Below are 19704 nucleotides of genomic sequence, written 5' to 3' on the forward strand. Positions count from 1 at the left end.
TGAGACCATTTATTCAGTGCTTCCTATGTGCTGGGCACTATGCTAAATTCAAAATTTACTTGTTTATCCTCCCAACTGCCCTTTGGTGCAGATGATATCACTACTACTAGCATTAATTTTACAGATGAAGAAACTGAAGCACATTAAAACAAAAACAAAAACCCGAAACACAAAAATTAAATGGCATGCCCAAGGTGACTCAGCATGTGTTGGAAATAGCATTTGAACCTAGGCAGCTTGTAAAGTTTGTGCTCTTACCTATCACCATTACACTGTTAAAATCCTGGATCAAGAAAGCAATGAGAAATAAAGCTCAATAGTGAGAGGGCACTTGATAGAAGACAGAGAACTAAGATTTCAAATGAAAGTAGAGTAAGCTAGAGGGTCTTTGGATCTGTGAGCCCTGATAAGTATCGACAGATTGCAAGACTCTTCCAGGGCAGGGTTTGTTACTCATCATTTTTGCACCTGGCACAAAGCTGTACCCACAATCATTCTCAAAAGACATTACTGAATTGAATGATGGCCGAGTAACATCATCTTTGTAGCAAGGCTTGGCTCATTGTTATTATCCACAAGGTTCCCAACAGCAATGCTGCTTATCTAGCAGGTGTTGGCAGTCACAGAGGACATGGTTGGTGGGGAGAGGGTGTACTGGAGGAGCTGTCAATATTAGTCTTGGAATCATATTTATTTGTAGAGGCTATCTCAACCCTTCCCTGGCCTTGGTTACCAATCCTCATTAAAGGCCCAGTGATAGCTCTCCACCCAGTGTCCAGACAGAAATATGTTTCCAGGCGTCTGTCTCATTACTCTCTCAAAAAGGCTGGCCTCTTACAGGTGGAATTGGACATTGATCTCAGCCTATCAGTTTGATCTTGTTCCTACCCTCCTGGTCCATTCCTTAGGGGTAGCACTGAGTAGACACTTTGACTAGTCACTGGTCAAATGCCTTTCCCTAGCCTACCCTTCTCAAAACTTGAGATGGCTTGGTGGCTGAAAGAGGAGATCAGAGGTGATCTATGATCACCCCACTCTGATCGCCCCACATCTTTGTGGATTCCTTCCAGGTCTCAGCCTTTTCCTAACACCCCAACCCTCTGAAATGGTTCTTTTGTTTTGTAAATCCTATTCTGAAACTACTGCCAGGGTGGAATGGAAAGTGGGGGTGATCTGCTCCCCAGCCACAGGTTTCCTAAATTTACTGGAAGGGAAGGCTTGAGAAATGTACATGAGGTAAGGAGGAGCTAGGGGACACAGACCCTCTACAAAAGCTGAGTAGAAAGATGTTCGCTTTCACAGCTCTCCTGTAAAACTGGCAAGGCAGATATAGATTAAAACGAAGCAGAAACTCCATTTAAAGTGCATTACAGCTCAGGAACCAGTTCCCCCTGGGCAGGAAAAGGGAGGAAAGGGCACAAGAGGCCACATCAGTCTCCTTATCTAGGGGCACATGTCTCTGTCCCAGCTTTGTGAAGGGTGATTTACACCCCTGGCCAGAATGACTCTCTTTCTGGGCTGATTACATCGGCAAATGCCCTCCAGAGGCCACAGCAGGATGGCCATATTCACAAGCAGCAGCCAATAAATCTCAGAGGTTTATATTGTACTTTTTTATCCCCTCCCTCCTGGCCCTCCGCCAGGCAGGCTGTGTAAGCAAGGAAAGGACTTGAGTTGGACGGTTGGGGTGGAGGGGTGGGGGTAAAACACTCCATTCCCTTTCTTCACCCGCCTCTCATTTTCTAAGCATTGCTTAGTTCTCATTCTTCCAAATCATTCTAGCTTTACCCTGGGAGTGGGTGGAAATCATCTCTAGACCCAATAAATATGCTGTCCTGTATGAATAGAGATCCTGGTTTCTGGGCACGGTGTTCTACATTGCTGTTTAATATTGGTAGAGTAATTGGCCCCCCTGAAAATGATGAGGTTTCCAAATGGTCTTTCCATTCATCTTCCTCAGTGAACTTACCTTTCTTCCAGGAAAATCTCTGATGATTAGTCTGAGGGGGGCTTTCATTCTACCATCATCCCTCATGAGGATGGGGCTAAAGGGACTGAATTTTGGAGGACTCTGATTTTAGCAAAGGTCCTGGGATCTGGTCCCAGGTCTGCTCCCAGCAAGACCATTTTCACCTATCCAAACTATCTTTGCAGAATCCTGTGATTAATAAACACCATTGAATCTTACTCTTGAAGATTCTTATTTGGCGAAAATGAAATCACATATGGGTAAATTCTAAGAAGTGAAAATATTAGAAATGCAAGTGCCCTTGGGCTGCTTTGGTCAAGTTTTGTTACAAGATCTCATGGTGGGATAGGCTGTGGGCATATGGGTCCTAGGAAATGAGATAGTATCCACTGGCAGTTTCTGTAATGTCTAGGGCAGAATTTCTTCTTTAAGCCAATTTGGTATTTGACTGCCTGTGGGCTGGCTCAGCAGGGCACCCTATTCTGTGCCCAAGCCCAGCGGCTCCTGTGGCTCCTGCGGTGCTTTCCCTCTCCCTCCCCTTCCCCTACCACTTTCTCTGTCCAGTAGAAGCTGGGTGGTGCGGGTGTTGGCTTCAGAGTTGGAGGGCGGTGCCCAGGACCCTGGTGGGTGAGTGTCAGCGCTGCACAGAGGAGGGGCAGAGGCGGTGGTGGGAGGCGTAGGCAGAGGAGCCTCCTGCAGAGCTCCCTCTCGGGAAGCAAACAGTGCCCCAGCACAGGCAGAGAGCCCCTGGGGGCGGACCCCCGGCACCCTCATCCAGCCATGGCTCGCCCCCGGAGCCCACGACCTGCGCTGCCTGTGTTCCTCCTGCTGTTGCTGCTGCCACTGTTGCTTGGAGCGGGTGAGTGTCCCCTGTGCAGTCGCAGGTCCGCTCAGCTCTGCTCCTGCCCGGGGTTAGACAGAACGGGATTGCGTAGGTGGTGTCCAGGTCACCGCTGCCCAGAGAGCTGAGACACAGTACAGGCTCCAGATCCTGGGCTTCCGAGTCTGAGGAGCTGGAGGAAGAAGCCCAGGGTGCCAGGGAGGGGTTGGGTTCCATGCCTAAATCTGTTTGAAATGTTGTAGCTTTTGAGTACCAGCAATGGTCAGGGCATCTAAGCATTTCATCACTCAGGACTCCCTCTTCTACCTCTTTTGAGGTGTGCCTGCACAGTCACAGAGGAACCCACAGCTAAGCCACTAAAGTACAGCATCTCTAGGAAGCAGGGAGAATAAGAAGCCAGACTGCCATTTGCCCCATGTGGACTTTAACTCTTCTGTCTGCTTTAAGGACTAGGGAAACGGACTCTGAGTACAGATGAAGAAAGATAAGTATTTGTCAGAACTGACCTATTACAAATTTGTGTTGTAAACTGCTGCCCAAAATCTGCTGCCATAGTTATTTGGTTGTATTATTGAGAATGTTGCTCACACCAAGCTACACACGCACACAAACACACACTTTTCAGGATATACTTTATTATTTTAACTGGAGCAGAAAATTGGCTATTGGGCAAGATGGGCTTTCTGTGCAAGCTGCCCAGTACTGTGACTTGTCCTATTGTAGATGCCTGTAGATAGGTATTTTGTAGCATTTATTGTTCAAGGTCTGGTTTTAGAACCCAGCCATTCTTCCAAGGATGGGCATCCTGGAATCCATGAACTCAGGGAAAACATCCATGGCCTTTGAAAGTGGTGTGGGTGCCTGAATCTCACTGTGGATTTCCTGCCCAGAGCCTGAGAATCCTGAGCCACAGAATACCTTGGTCCAACTGGTGGTATTGCAGAAAAAGCAGTCTTGGCTGTCAGACAAATGTGGAAGGAAGGAGGGAAAGGAGTGGTCGTCCAGACTGACTCCAAGAGTAAACCAGGGAGTAAGGCATCACATCTGATACCACATCCTGGTCTGACTGCCCAGGAAATTTCACTAACCTTAAAGGTGTATCTGCATGTTAGAATTGGTGGTAAACATTAAATACCTTCCTCATTAACTAATTTAGTGGAACAAGTTCTACTTAGTTATGATGAAATTTAATTGTCCACCAACTTCTTTTGTTGAGATGAAATGCCCCTAGATCCACTGCTGCTCAGACTTGGTGAACTATAGGATAAGAAATAGAGAGGTTTATTTTCCAAAATTTTTATGACTCAACATTTAGCTCAGTGAGAACAATGAGAAGTACACCTGTTACATATTTTTCAAATTTCAAAAGCTTATTTTTTCCATCTTCCATATATAAAATTAACAAATGTGCTTTTTTGAACTATACATTCCCTTTGGAAAGTCTGATATACCCCTCAAAGGGCCTAACCTGTTTCTTCTCCATCCCCTCCATCGAGAAACTCTGGTTTAATTCAATATTCTCATCTTACATTTGAGGAAACTATGATCCAGAAAGTGAAATAAATTGTTCCGCTTGGGGCTGGGACTTAGGTGAAGTGAGTGAAGGGGGTGCCGAGAAACTCAGTAGTCAAGATAAATATTTTAGTGTGATAATTTTATGTCATTTTTTAAAAAATAAAAATTAATGTAAAAATGCATTATGAATAAACTATCCAAATTTTAAATAAAAAGAGCAGCAATGTCATGTTGAGGCTTATTGAAGCCTGAAGTAAAAGGAAAAATCAGTAGTACTGTTGATTATGCATTCGAGATGGCACCAATTTTCAAACTTTAGGCTGCAAAATAATCTCCAGCGAACTTGCTAAAATTCAGATTCCCAGTCTTTGTCACCAGAATCTTTATCTGATTCAGTAGTTCTGAGATGGGGTTTAGAAACATGCACTTTAGTAAATAATCTAGTTGTTATTGTGTGTTTGGAAGAGGGGGCTGGACCAATTAAGCCCTGAGTCCCCTCCTATTTCTGGGACTCTTTGATTGCAGCTACAGGGATGGGGCCCAGGAAAACTTTAGAGGTGCCTCACAGAATGTCTTTTGCTATCTGTTTATTTCTTAAAATTCACAATGAATAAGTGCTTTTCTAGGTACTGGCAACAGACATAGAAATCTAGAGAGGAAGATGATCAATAAATCAAGTTAAAAAAAACTTGAAGTGATGACAGAGTCCCATTAGAGCAATAATGTGTTAGTGACTAGAGGGCCACATTAGTTAGTTGGGCATGGCCTTTCTGAAATGACATTTAAACTTCAAACTGAATTACCAAAAGAGGCTGGCCATGTGAAGAGCAGAGGGAAGAGCATTCCTAGCAGAAAGAAAGGCTGGGGCAAAACCCTCAGGAGGGATTTAAACAGAGAAATGAGATGATCTGTTTTACAACTCTTTTTTTTTTTTTTTTTTTTTAAATCTTTTTTTTTTTTTTTATAGAGGCATGTTTATTTATTTATTTATTTAGTTTGTTTGTTTTTTGTTTATACATGCACTGGGTACAGTCAGAAGCGCGGGAGGGTGAGAGAATTCACCAGAGCCAGAGCGGGGAGCAGAGCAGGCAGAAGGACCGAAGTACACTGCTGAGGGGAGCAGCGGGCGGCAGGAGAGGTCTGCGCGCCATGTGGGATTCTCCGCCGGTGGCCGGGGAGCAGCCGGGGATCGAACCGGCGCCGCAGAGGCCGCGGGCAGCTTCGCAACCCAGCGCTCAACCGCTGCGCCACCGGGGAGGCCCTGCAACTCTTTTTTTTAAAAAAAGATTTATTTATTTATGCATATGAGAACTGGGGTACAGGCCAGACGTGCGGACATTGAGAGGATCCACCAGAGACAGAGTGGGGAACAGAACAGGCAGGTTGACTGAAATATATGGCTGAGGGGAGCAGTGGGAGAGTCAGGAGAGGTCTGCTGTACCCTGTGTGTTGCTCCCTGGCCGGGGATCAAACTTGTGCTGTGGTAGCTGAGGTTAGCTTCATAGTTCAGTGCTTAACCCCTTGCGCCACCAGGGGAGGCACTGATTTACAACTCTTTAAGAGATGACCCTATATAGTGCCAGTCAGCATTCAAATTATGTTATAATCACAGATGGAATGTCATACATATAGCAATGAAAATAAGCTTTTTACAATTTCACTTAATATATATTTTTTTTTTTTTTTTATAGAGGCATGTTTATTTCTTTATTTATTTGTTTTGTTTGTTTGTTCTGTTTACACATGCACTGGGTACAGTCAGAAGCGCGGGAGGGTGAGAGAATTCACCAGAGCCAGAGCGGGGAGCAGAGCAGGCAGAAGGACCGAAGTACACTGCTGAGGGGAGCAGCGGGCGGCAGGAGAGGTCTGCGCGCCATGTGGGACCCTCCTCCGGTGGCCGGGGAGCAGCCGGGGATCGAACCGGCGCCGCAGAGGCCGCGGGCAGCTTCGTAACCCAGCGCTCAACCGCTGCGCCACCGGGGAGGCCCTACAATTTCACTTAACTGTGTAAATTTAGTAAACACAATGGTGAGCAAAAGAAGCCAAGGCACCAAAAACACATGAACAGTTGGAAACCAGGCAAAACCAATCTGTCATGTTAGAAATCAAGATACTGATTTCCTTGGGATGATGGTGATTAGAGGCAGGATCTGGGGAGCTAGTAATATTTGGGTCCTTTTATCTGGAGCCTGGTTACAGTGTCTGGTTTCATGAATTTCAATCTGTGAAATTCATTCAACTGTAAATCTTTGTTGGCATGAAGTTTTCTGTATGTTATACTTTAATAAAATCTTTATTGCCAAAAATTACATACAAATGGCTACCAAGTAAATGAAAACTACAAATGAGGTACCACTTCATACCCATGAGGATAGCTATAATATAATAATAATAATAATAATAATAATAATATAATGGGAAATAACAAGAGTTGGTAAGGATGAAGAGAAATTAGATATTTGTCCATTGTTGGTGCAGCCACTGTGGAAATCAATTGGACAAAAGTTAAAAGTAGAATTACCATATGCTCCAGGGATGCCACTCTCAGATATACAACCAAAAATAATTGAAGTATGTAAGCAAATACCTGTACATGAATGTTCATAGCAGTACTAGTCACATAACCAAAAGACGGAAACATGCAAATGTTCATTAACTGATGTATAGATAAACAATGAAATTTTCATCCACAAAAACCGTGCTACAACATGAATGAACCTCATAAATAGTATGTTAGGCTAAAGAAACCAGATACAAAAGAGAAATTTTATGATTCCTTTTATATGAAATATTTAGAATAAATAAATCTATACATACAGAAAGCAGATTAGTGATTTACAGAGTCTAGGGGGAGGAGAGAATGGGAAGTGACTGTTTAGTGGGTCTGGGGTTCTGGGAATGATAAAAATGTATTGGAGTGATATAGAAGTGATGGTTGTACACCATGGTGAATCTGTTCTGTCCAGATTATCACAACTGTAGACTCTCCAAGTCTAGCTAGGTTCTTTCTGTTCATACTTTTTCCTAAAGATCTTTTCTGCCACCCCAAAACCTTGCTGCCCAAAGTTTAATCAGGAATTCCCCCACCCTGTTCATACTTGGTACTCCTAGACAGCTACCCTGATCTTAATGAGACTCACCTGGTCTCTCTATTGCTACAGGGGATCCCCTCCCCACAGAGGGCCGGTTCATGAACAGCTGTATCCAGGCCAGGAAGAAGTGCCAGGCTGATACCACTTGTGGAGCTGCCTACCACCATCTGAATTCCTGCATCTCTAATAACAGCACCCCATTGTCCCCAGAGGAGCCGTCTGTCCCTGCAGACTGCCTAGAGACAGCACAGCGCATCAGGAATAGCTCTCTGATGAGCTGCACATGTCACCGGCGCATGAAGAATCAAGCTGTCTGCCTGGACATCTATTGGACTGTTCACCATGCCCGCAGCGTTGGTGAGGCCCCCATCCTAGAGAGGACTAAGTTGGGGAAGATGACTTCTAGGGGTTATATTCTAATCTTGCAGGATATGGACCACATGGTAAATTCTGACAGGAGTGATAATGAAACTTTGCATTTGACATCAGTAAGAAGTGGGGAAAAAAATGGCAGGATCCTTTTGGGCCCCTATAACAGTACCCTCACTTCTCCTGACATTCAACTTTCATACCTAAAAACATGTGGCTTTCTCCTGGCAAAGCTCTAAGCCAAGTTGAGACCCAACCTGGGGAGTTTCTGAACAGAAGGGTATGGAGAGGAGATGGAGGAAAGCATCTGAACCTGTAGAAAAAGTTCCAAGTACTGTGTAATCTTTAAGTTCTGAGAAATTGGGCAGTGACATTCCAGTCCAGCCTGTAACAGAAAGGAAATTCATTAATCAGACAAAAGATGGTGAGAGAGAGAGAGAGAGAGAGAGAGAGAGAGAGAGAGAGAGAGAGAGCGCCAAGAGCCAAAGAGAGGAGCTTCCTTTGACTCTTGCTATAGAAAACTGCCTCTATTAACCAGCTTTCACTGGGCCATGCTGCAGTAACTAAACAGTAACTTATAAAACAAAGGTTTCCTTCTTGCTCATGTTCCATATTGGCTGTTTCATATGTCTTCTTCATTCATGGATCCAGGCTGAGAGTGAAGTCTCTTTCTGGGATGTTTCCTTCTCATGGCAAAGGGTACAATAGCAGTACCATATACCTGATGACTTCAAAAGCTTTTCCTGAGATATGATATATGAGGCTTTTGCTCACATTTCATTGACAAAGCAAATCACTGGTCAAGCCTGGTAATGGTGTTGGCAGGGAGTGTGTGCCGCTCCCACGGGAGACATTGAAAAGTACATGGCAGTAAGTAAGGATATAGACTCATTGAAAATGATAATACAACTAGTATAGTCCCCCCCTTGGTCAAAACATTCATTTTCCTCTCTGTCATAAGCAAAATACCCCTACCCATTTTCCAAGAAAGAAGCCCTCGGAGTTATATCCGTGATGACATCAGGTTCCAACTCTAGGATCTTATGATAATTTCTCTGTCAGGTCTGGATACAGAAATCCTCTTGATCTAGAAACTGATGGACTAGAATGACAAGTCCTCTGCCTCCCATGCATACTCAATAAACCTTAATGGAATAGGGACAAGAGAAATACAACATGATCAAGGTAGAAAGGGGAGGCACCCAGCAGACTGATAGCAATTTTGAAGTCCCGCTTCACAAATGTTGCAAGGGGGAAAAGGGCCATTTTCCCTAAGCAAGGATTGTTCTTTAATAAGACCCAGTGTTGGCTCCATGAGAATCAGTACTCTATACGTTGTTCTCCAGGATCTAAGCCCATCCCTCTGGAGGAGCCTTCCTTTCCCATTCATTTCTTTGGCTCTGTCTGGAAAGGGCTGTAAGAATGTAATCTCCTTAGGAATTGAGCAGCATCCTCAGCTTGCTTCCCACCTACTTAAGGAATATTGGAGCATTTTCAGTCTTAAGTCACAGTCTTTTTCCCCCCTGAGCACTTTTGTCCAACAGGCAGGATTTATTAGATACCATCTTAATCAATGAGAGATTTCCACAAAGGGCACAAGAGCCACATACTTGATTTGGTCTTTGCTCTGAGGCTGAGTTGTATTGACTTTATTTATCAAAGAATTTTTCATTTTTATCTTTTGCCATTTGAGTATGAGAAGTAGTTGCATCTTTTAATCCTGCAAGTGCTGAAGTTTCAGAATTCCCTTTTCTGTTTCCTTCTGATTTGCGAGCTGACCAATTCTCTGAGCTTTCGTCTTTTTGGTAGTACTTTGCCAAATGCAGCCAGGAATGGTCAAGAGAAACTAGTAGCCTGCTTCTCAGATTCTTCTCCCTAAGGCACAATTCATTCAGTACATCATCTCACTTCCAAATAATTACAGGCAACAATTTTACCAAATGTTTTGCCACTGCATAATGAAAGCTGCTTTTCAGCCCCCAGTAACAGCTTATTTACCACCTACTGCTTAGTCCCAAAGCCAATACTATACATTGTAGATTGTTTTCTTGCTTTTCAGCCTGCTGCTCCACTTGTAAATATGATTGCATTTCAAAATAAGAATTTGCTAGGTTCTAATAAGAATGTGCTGCAGTAACAACAACCCAACCCGCATGCTCTGACTTTCATAAAAGAAAATATATTCTTGCTCCTGTTACACATCTACTGCTGGCTTTCAGTAGTTGGCTTTGTCTTTACTGTACCTGTCCTCTTCAACTAGGGATCTGGACTGGTAGTGGTAAAAGAGCTACAGCAGAATCCTGTGATGGTACTTAAAGCATCTGCTCAGTTGTGATTTGTGTTACATGACTGAGTCTGACATGTGTGGGAAAGCACACTGCTTTCAGAGAGCGTAAGAGTCAATGGCAACAGGGGGGCTGTATAACCCTCCAGCAGGGTAGCTAGCAAATAATTGGAAACAGTAATGCAATTTAATATACACCTTGTCCCCTGCTAACACTTCATCCTAATTGCTTTTCTTTTAGAACTTCCCCTGAGGTATCTTCCTGGCTCCTCTTCCCCCGGCCCCCACTCACTTTGGGAGCTTCCAGGTCTTCCCAAATATATAAACCACCCTCTCCTGTTTGCCTGATATCATCCATATTCCTTCCCTCCTAAAGATATATTCACAAAGGCTTACTGGGTTGCAAATCTACAAGCTCACGTGTCTTGCCTCTATTTTTCTCAAGACTTATCAACCAACAACCAATAAGCACCTACTTTGTGTGAACTATGCAGTGAATTTATAAGACCACGTGAGTCTTGTAGGAGCCCATACCCTATGGGGTAACTGAGAGATGTGTTTCCTTTTATGTCATTGTCTCTTTTCTGTCTCTGCTTTTCTCAGTCAGGTCCAGTTTGGGATCTGACCTCATTTCCACTAGAGCAGAGTCCACCACGGCCCTTTCCTCAAGAGCAAGAGGAAACAAGATAGCATCCTCTTGCCTGCTTATGTCCTCACAGGCAATATGTCTAAGTGGCGAGGAGCAGAGACTGGGATAATAGTTCAGGTTTTAAATCCCAGCTCTACTTCTTGTTAGCTTATGTGAACCTGAGCAAGTAACTTCACTTATCCTGTGTTTCTTCTTTTTTATCCAAAGGCTTTTAGCAGGATTAAATGAGATTGGGGACACACACACACACACACACATACACACATATATGTATATGTATTTTTTTTTTAGATTTATTTATTTATACAAGCACTGGGTACAGTCAGAAGTGCAGGAGGGTGAGAGAATTCATCAGAGCCAGATCAGGTTGCAGAACAGGCAGATGGAGCGAAGACACTGCTGAGGGGAGCAGCGGGCGAGGCAGGAGAAGTCTGCTGCATCATGTGGGGTTCTCCCTGGTCAGCGGGGAATCGAACCTCTGCAGACAGCTTCGCAGCATGGTGCTCAACTGCTATGCCACCGGGAAGGCCCTATGTATTTGTATTTTTAAAATTAATTCACTTATTCCGTAGTGCCCATCATTAAATGAGGTTGGTAATATATATGTGAAATATATGTGTATATATAGAGGGTTTTTTCCCAATTACTTCAGTTATACCATATTGCCTAGCATAGCAGTATGCTCACAAATGGTAAAGGGTAGCTTTGTTATTCTTATCATTAAGCCCAAGCCAAGCCTAAGTACTCTTATGTTCCAGCTTCTTTTACCTTTGCACAGCTTGCAGGTAGAGATTATGGTTTTTGCTTTTCTTCATGGGGTTTGAGGTCTGCCCAGCAGCTTCAGCTCATCTTGCTCCCACCCTTAGCTTGGTCCTCAGGATTCTAGTGCTCTCCACCTTGTCCCTAGGTGACTATGAACTGGATATCTCCCCCTATGAAGATACAGTGACCAGAAAACCCTGGAAAATGAACCTCAGCAAATTGAATATGCTCAAACCAGGTGTGGAGGGCTGGCTGCGGCTGGGAAGTGGGGGTTGGGGCTGGGTCCTGAGGGAGGGTGGCTGCAAGGGAACACAAGTGGGAGATTTGGGGGAAGAGTTCTTGCCTATCAGGTAACTAAAGTTGTGCTGGGTCAGGATGAGAGTCTGAGCTGTGAACATGGTCTGTCTCACAAGTCAGCAAGGAGCAAGATTGTTAGGAAGCCACTCTAACAGGGCTAAGTAGGACTCCCAGGTCCAAAAGGTGGGTCTCTATAAAGGCATGGATGGGAGTGGCTGCAGTTCCAGAAAAAAAAAAAAAAGTGCCAAAATGGAGCATTTAGCCTTGTTCAAGGCAGCTAAGAAAATAGCTTTTTGTCCCTGAAGACTAGGAAATTGCTTGTTTTCAGGGATTCTAATGAGATGGGTGAGGTATTGGGCGGGGAATATGGGAAGAGAATATAAGTCCTCAGGGGTGACTCAGGGCAGGGAGCCATCTGTCTGGCAAGGACCTTGATGCATGTTCTTCAGGAAAGTAAGGCTATTGCATTAGTTAGAAAGGAACACACACACACACAAACACAAACACACAAACATTTTTTGAGAATGATGTGAGCTTTGAGCTCTATATATTAGAATTTTTTTTAAGATTTATTTATTTATTTATAAAAGCACTGGACACAGTCAGAAGCATGGAAGGGTGAGAGAATTCACCAGAGCCAGAGTGGGGAACAGAACAGGCAGACTGATGAAACACACTACTGAGGGGAGCAGCGGGCAGCAGGAGAGGTCTGCGTGCCATGTGGGACCCTCCCCTGAGGCCGGGCATCGAACTGGCGCTGCAGAGGCTGCGGGCAGCTTTGCAGCTCAGTGCTCAACCACTGCCCCACCAGGGGAGGCCCTATATGTTAGAATTTTGAGAGAAGAACAATAGAAATCGTTACAAACAAACTCATAATTTCAAGGAATAGGTGAATAGGCTGTTCTAGTTACTCCATTGTTCTGACTAATGTAATATTCTGTAATAGGAATAACACTGTAATTTCACAAGACTAAGTATGGGAAATTTTTATGCATGCATCAGTCAATGAAAGACAGGAAGGTTCCCACCCATCACAATCCTTAAATTAGAGGGTTCCTGGGGAAACTGGGCTCCAGTTCGCAGAGAGGATTGGTGACTTGGTGCCCCTCTCCCTTCAGACTCGGATCTTTGCCTCAAGTTCGCCATGCTATGCACTCTTAATGACAAATGTGACCGGCTGCGCAAGGCCTATGCAGAGGCGTGTTCCGGGTCCCGCTGTCAGCGCCACTCCTGCTTGCGACAGTTACGCACCTTCTTTGAAAAGGCCCCGGAGCATCTCGCAGAGGGGCTACTGCTGTGCCCTTGTGTGCCTGCAGACCAGAGCTGCGGCCAGCGCCGGCGCAACACCATCGCCCCCGGCTGCGCGCTACCCTCCAGCGTCCCCAACTGCCTAGATCTGCGTGGCCTCTGCCTCTCTGACTCACTGTGCAGGTGCCAGAGCTGGGTGTGGGCGGCAGGGGTGGGCAGGGGTAGTGCGCAGCACTCCTTCCAGACTACCTTCCTGGGTCAGATCTCCTCCACTCCCAGGATCATGGACTGACTTCTCTACATAGCAACTCTAATATTTTCTGAAACTTCTCAAAAATTATAGTTTCTTTCCTTTGTTTAAAATTTCAGAAAATATAAAACTGTATGAAAAAATGCCACTCAGAACCCATCCCCTGAAGATCATCTATCATATTTGGGGGCTAATTTCCTTCCAGCCTTTTTATTTATTTTTTTAAAAAAATTTTTTTAATAGAGGCATGTTTTATTTATTTATTTATTTGTTTGTTTGTTTTGTTTATACATACACTGGGTACAGTCAGAAGCGTGGGAGGGTGAGAGAATTCACCAGAGCCAGAGCAGGGAGCAGAGCAGGCAGAAGGACCGAAATACACTGCTGAGGGGAGCAGCGGGCGGCAGGAGAGGTCTGCGCGCCATGTGGGACCCTCCTCCGGTGGCCGGGGAGCAGCAGGGGATCGAACCGTAGCCAGCATAGGCCGCGGGCAGCTTTGCAACCCAGCGCTCAACCGCGGGCAGCTTTGCAACCCAGCGCTCAACCGCTGCGCCACCGGGGAGGCCCCATCCTTCCAGCCTTTTTAATACACAGATGAACAAAGTTAGACATTCAGTGAATATATTTGTATCTTACTTTAAAAAAAAAATTTTAAAGATTTATTTATTCATGCATAGGAGAACCAGCATACAGGCCAGATGTGTGGGAGCGTGAGAGGATTCACCAGAGACAGAGCGGGGAACAGAACAGGCAGATTGACTGAAATACACTGCTGAGGGGAGCAGTGGGGGAGACAGGAGAGTTCTGCCATGCCATGTGGATTTCTCCCCAGCTGGCCAGGATCGAACCCGCACTGCAGAGGCTGCAGACAGCTTCACGGCGCTCCGCCCAACCGCCTGCGCCACCAGGATGGCTTGTGACTTAGTACATATCCCATGAGCATATTTCCATGGAGGTAGGATGGGCTCTGATGTGAATTTAAAAAAATAGAAACTTAAGGGGCCTTCCTGGTGGCGCAGGGGGTTAAGTGTCAGCACTTTGAAGCTATCCACAGCCACTGCAGGACGAGTTCTATCCCTGGCTGTCCAAGGAGGTGACCCACATAGCTCAGCAGACCTCTCCTGTTTTGACTGCTGGTCCCCTCAGCAGTGTATTTCAGTCCATCTGCCTGTTCTGTTTCCCACTCTGTCTCTGGTGAATTCTCTCACCTCCTGTACCTCTTGCCTGCACCCAGCTCTTGTATGCATACATAAATAAATTTTTTTTTTAAAAAAGACGCAAACTTAAAGCCTGGTTTATATGACCTGGAGCCCTTCACTTAATCTAAAATTCTATCACTTAATCTAAGGTTCCACTTTCCTCTGTGCAAACGGGAATAATAATGTAGATCTCGTTAGATTCCAGTGAGAGTAAATTACGTAATTTGTGGAGAGTGCTTAGCTTCCTGGTGCAGAGTAAGTACTCAATGAAAGGTGGTGCTTATTTTGTCATTTACTGTCCTTTGACAGATTGATTTTTTTTGTGTGTGTGTTTATTTTTATTTTATATATTTTTTACATCATTTTTCTTTTTTTTTTTTTTTCCGCTTTTTTTTTTTTTTTTAAAGATTTTTATTGATTGATACATACAAGCACTGGGTATAGTCAGAAGCGCAGGAGGGTGAGAGAATTCACCAGAGCCAGAGCGGGGAGCAGAGCAGGCAGAAGGACCCAGGTACACTGCTGAGGGGAGCAGTGGGCGGCAGGAGAGGTCTGCGCACCATGTGGGACCCTCCTCTGGTGGCCGGGGAGCAGCCGGGGATTGAACCGGTGCTGCAGAGGCTGCGGGCAGCTTTGCAACCCAGCGCTCAACCACTGCGCCACCAGGGAGGCCCTCATTTTTCATTTTAGAACAATGTATGCATTTTCATCTTGGTTATAGTCCCCATACAATTCCCACTCCCCTTGTTTTGATCCTACTCCCTTCTCCTCACCCCCACACCCCCATAGTGTGTCTCTGGTTTATTGTTGCTTGGTTTTTTTTTTCTTTAATTTAAATATTTTATTTTATATAATTCTTACATCTTTTTTCATCTTTGCACAATGTATGCATTTTCATTTTGGTTATATTCCCCATATAATTGCACCCCCCACCCCTTATTTTGACTCTAGTCCTTCCTTTTCCCTGCTCCTCCCCGCCCCCTGTAGTGTGTCTCTGGTTTGTAGTTGCTTGTTGATTTTGATTTTTACTTTATTATTATTAGTCTTTTTCCCGGTCTCTTATTTAGGTTTTCTAAATTCCTGCTACAAGTGAGGCCATCCAGTACTTTTCTTTTTCTTTTTCTTTCTGGCTTATTTCGCTGAGCATGATCCCTTCCAGCTCCATCCATGTTGCTGCAAATTGCATGAGTTTATTTTTTTGATTGCTGAGTAATATTCTATTGTGCATATATACCACATTTTCTTGATCCAGTCATCTATTTTTGGGCATTTGGGTTGTTTCCATAGCTTACCTATTGTAAATAGTGCTGCAATAAATATAGGGGTTCAGGTGCCCTTTTGAATTAATGTTTCTGTGTCCTTTGGGTAAATACCTAGGAGAGGAATTGCTGGGTCATATGGAAGCTCCATCTTTAGCAGATTGAGGAATCTCCACACAGCTCTCCATAGTGGTTGGACCAGTTTGCACTCCCACCAGCAGTGCAGGAGAGTTCCTTTTTCTCCACATCCTCACCAACATTTGTTGTTGCTAGTTTTTTTTAACATGTGCCATTCTCACTGGTGTAAGATGGTATCTCATTGTAGTTTTGATTTGCATTTCCCTGATTACAAGTGATGTTGAACCTTTTTTCATATGCCTGTTGGCCATTTGCATTTCCTCTTTGGAGAAGTTTCTTTTTAGCTCTTCTGCCGATTTTTTTTTTGTTGAGTCTCATCAGCTCTGTAGATTTTTGTGATCAGTCCTTTATCATTAGTGTTGTGTGCAAAAATTTTCTCCCAATTGGTGGGGTGCCTCTTTGTTTTGATTACTGTCTCTTTTGGACAGCTTGATTTTTAAATGCCTACATTATACTCCATTTTATGAATGCCCTATACTTTAATCATTCCTCTATTGCTATAAATAATGGTGCAACCTGTATCACTTTTTTTATTCTAATTTAATTGTGCCTTAGGATATGTTGTGATAAGTGCCATTACTAAATCAAAAGACATAAAGAATTGCAAGATGTTTGATACTTATTTTCCAAAAAATAGGAAACGCTTATCCTGGCTTTCCTCTGCCTTTTCAGGAGGAAATACTCACTAACTTGAAGTTACCATCCATTCCAGTAACATTTGTTGATGAGAAATTACACCAACCTTGTTTTGCCACCTGGTTCTATCACTTAATTCTCTACAACCTTAGAAACCTCAGAGTTGCATTTTCTCCTTCTGTAGATTATCTTAATAATCAATAATTTTCATACCAACACTTACTGGAATATTTGTTATGGGCTAGTTAAATGGTTAACATGTATTAACTCCTGTAAGAGCCTAAGAAACTCTTCAAGATAAATGCTAATATTTTTATAACTTTCTCAAGTTCACCCAGGTAATAAATCAGGTTTGTTAATGAGGTTTGAAATGTTTGGAGTAGAGATTTTGGCCTAGAATGTATCCTGCTAACCATTATGCTACGCTGCCTCTTGTTTGTAACTCTTACTGTTACTGGTACATAACAGGTGCTTGGCTAGATGAATAGATATTGTCCCTTCCTCAGTTCCCCACTGAATGGGCATGACAGAAGTAAACCACCAATCTAACACAAGGTAAAATGTAAGGAGAACTAGACAGCAGAATTATAAACAGGAAAACATGCTCATAATCCTACCTATTGTAGGATAAGTGTTAATGAGGATTTGTAACACTCATTAAACACTTAATATACAATAGGCATTATACTAATTGCTTTACATGCTTTCTCTAATTTTCTCCTCACAAAAATAAAATGGTGTTTTTATCTCTTTTTGCAGTCGAGGAAACTGAGGTTAAAGAAGTTGCCTGAGATCTCATGATTTAGGATTGTGAAAATCAATTTCAAAGTGATGTGCTATGGTGGCTGGGGTGGTGGTACATTTAATTATGACAAGACCAGGCTTCACTGAGGAGGAAGCCCTGGGCAGGGGAGAATTTGGCACGAAGCAGGACAAGTTAACTAAAGGGATAGCTAAAGAGTTAACTAAAGGGTGAAGGCTGCAGCAAGGTGAAGGCTGCTGTCCAGATTTTCAATGGGGACACTGGAAATTTCTCTTTTAGGTCACGCCTGGCAGATTTTCAGACTCATTGCCACCCCATGGACATCCTAGGGACCTGTGCAACAGAGCCATCCAGATGTCTGCGAGCATACATGGGGCTGATTGGTGAGGCTGGGGTTGTGTGTAGGGATCCCACAAGTTGGCCATCCCTGTGGGTGAGAATGCTCTGGAGACTCAACCCAGTTGAGTGGTCCTGAGGCAGGTGGGAGTAGGTGGGAGCTGAAGTTGGGGTTGGCCTATGTCCTAACATTCCTCTTCACCTCACAGGGACTCACATGACACCTAACTTTGTCAGCAGTGTCAATACCAGTGTGGCTTTAAGCTGCACCTGCAGGGGCAATGGCAACTTGCAGGAGGAGTGTGAGCAGCTGGAAGGGTCCTTCTCGAACAACCCCTGCCTCAGTGAGTGTGCTTCGCTTGTTCTCATCCCCGGTGGCCAGGTCAAGGAGAGGAGAAGGGTCAGCTCTGTAGTCCACCATACATCTCCTGTAGATAGAGCAACACCGTCCTCAGCAGAGGCATCCCCGACCCTGGGCCTTTCTTCCTTTTCTCTCTTCCTGAATGTCCCTCAGGCTGCTCTTTCAACCTTACCAGGCCCTAGGAACACTCTTTAGCTCAAGGAATAAGCAAACAGAATGAAGCAATACCCTCTTTCCACCTGCTACCACCTAGCTTATATCCCAGGAACCCTGATGCTTTCCCTTTCCATCCTTGGGGACCTACACTCTGCATTTGTCTGCTTCTCTCCTCTCCTCAGTGGAGGCCATTGCAGCTAAGATGCGTTTTCACAGCCAACTTTTCTCCCAGGACTGGGCAGACTCTACATTTTCTGTGATGGAACGCCAGGTAGGGGCTCCTCTGTTATACTTTGCATATCTTTATTGGATCGGCTGGGAGAAACCCAAACAAGACAGACAAGGAGATGAGGGAGAGTTTGTGACCTCCTTGTCATGAAGGGGCAATAGATCTCTAATGGATAGCCTAGGGGAGGGGGACCTTGACTGAGGCTGAAGTGGTGAGGGGGACAGAACTAACTTCCTTCCATTTTCTTCCACAGAATAAAAACCCTGCTCTGAGGCTACAGCCCTGGGTGATCTCTCTTTTCTCCTGCATACTTACCTTGATTCTGCTCCTGAGCCTCTGGTAGCTGGACTTCCCTGGGGGCCCTTTTCCCTTCTATCATACCCAACCTGACCTGCAGTCTACAAGGGATGAGAAAAGGGCAGCGTCAAGAATGAGGTGCAGTGCACAACATGGTAACCCTGGCACCACCCCGCATGTGGAATCCAGATGAGGCCACAGTAGAAGCCAATGGCTGAGTTTTCATTTCCTCTGTGTCTCCTTCCTCTTCTGACCCAGGCTGCTCCTCATCAGGATTTGGTGGCCATGGCTTAGCCATATCTTTGGGTGGTGACCAGCTTTACCCATCTCTATCCTGATCCTTTCCTCCTGCCCACCAAGATCAACAGTTATTCCCTACTGCATTCTCCAGATAGGCAGTGCTGGGTGTTCTGAGATAGCCTAGAAAGACATTCCCCATTGTGAGAAAGACAGTAACAAGACTCCTGCCCCCTTATCTCCTCCTCTGAATGGGTGATGGGAATCAGCTGCCTCCCCTACCCTGGGGTCCTGCAGAACATTTGAGCATCAGGAACCTGAGAATTTGGGCCTAGCTTTCTTCTTGCTACTGTCTGACAGTCCTCCCAGTCTCTTGGATCATTAAACATTTGGACTTAAAACTTTGCTCTTTTCCCATTTTCTCACATTGTGAATTTCTATAGAACTAGAGATGTTACAGACAGAAGAGCACAGGCCAGGTGATCAAGAGACCACAGTCCTTCCACCAACTGCTGTGGGACCTCAGGCAAGTCTCTTAGCCTCTCTGTGTACTTGACATGGAGAAGGAAGAAAATATAGCTTATGTGAAGCTGTGGGCCTGGTATCTGTTCTACCTCCAGCCATATACTGTATAGGATCTGCTACAGTAACTGAGAATGGGAAGATCCTTAGTCAGCCACAGCATTTACTGAACACCTTGTTGTGTTTTTGATCTTAAGGGGAAACTGGTTCTTGATTTCATTTGTAGTCCTGTTGGGATAAGGTGACAGCCTACCATTATAAATTGGTTGGAAGAATATACTTATAGAGCTGTGGA

The 19704-nt window shown here is 44.5% G+C and overlaps 1 protein-coding gene across 1 annotated transcript; it reads left to right on the forward strand.

Moving 5' to 3' along the window:
• The first annotated feature begins 2743 nt into the window (after positions 1-2743).
• Positions 2744-19311, forward strand: GFRA3 (GDNF family receptor alpha 3). Its single transcript, XM_037508231.2, has 8 exons — positions 2744-2828; positions 7487-7774; positions 11627-11719; positions 12897-13209; positions 17551-17654; positions 17817-17951; positions 18307-18395; positions 18607-19311. The coding sequence occupies exons 1-8, from the start codon at positions 2750-2752 to the stop codon at positions 18694-18696; spliced, it is 1191 nt and encodes a 396-aa protein (XP_037364128.1). The 5' UTR covers positions 2744-2749; the 3' UTR covers positions 18697-19311.
• The last annotated feature ends 393 nt before the right edge of the window (positions 19312-19704 follow it).

This window comes from Talpa occidentalis, unplaced genomic scaffold (genome assembly GCF_014898055.3).
Source record: "Talpa occidentalis isolate TD23 unplaced genomic scaffold, MPIMG_talOcc4v2.1 talOcc4.13, whole genome shotgun sequence".
NCBI lineage: Eukaryota > Metazoa > Chordata > Mammalia > Eulipotyphla > Talpidae > Talpa > Talpa occidentalis.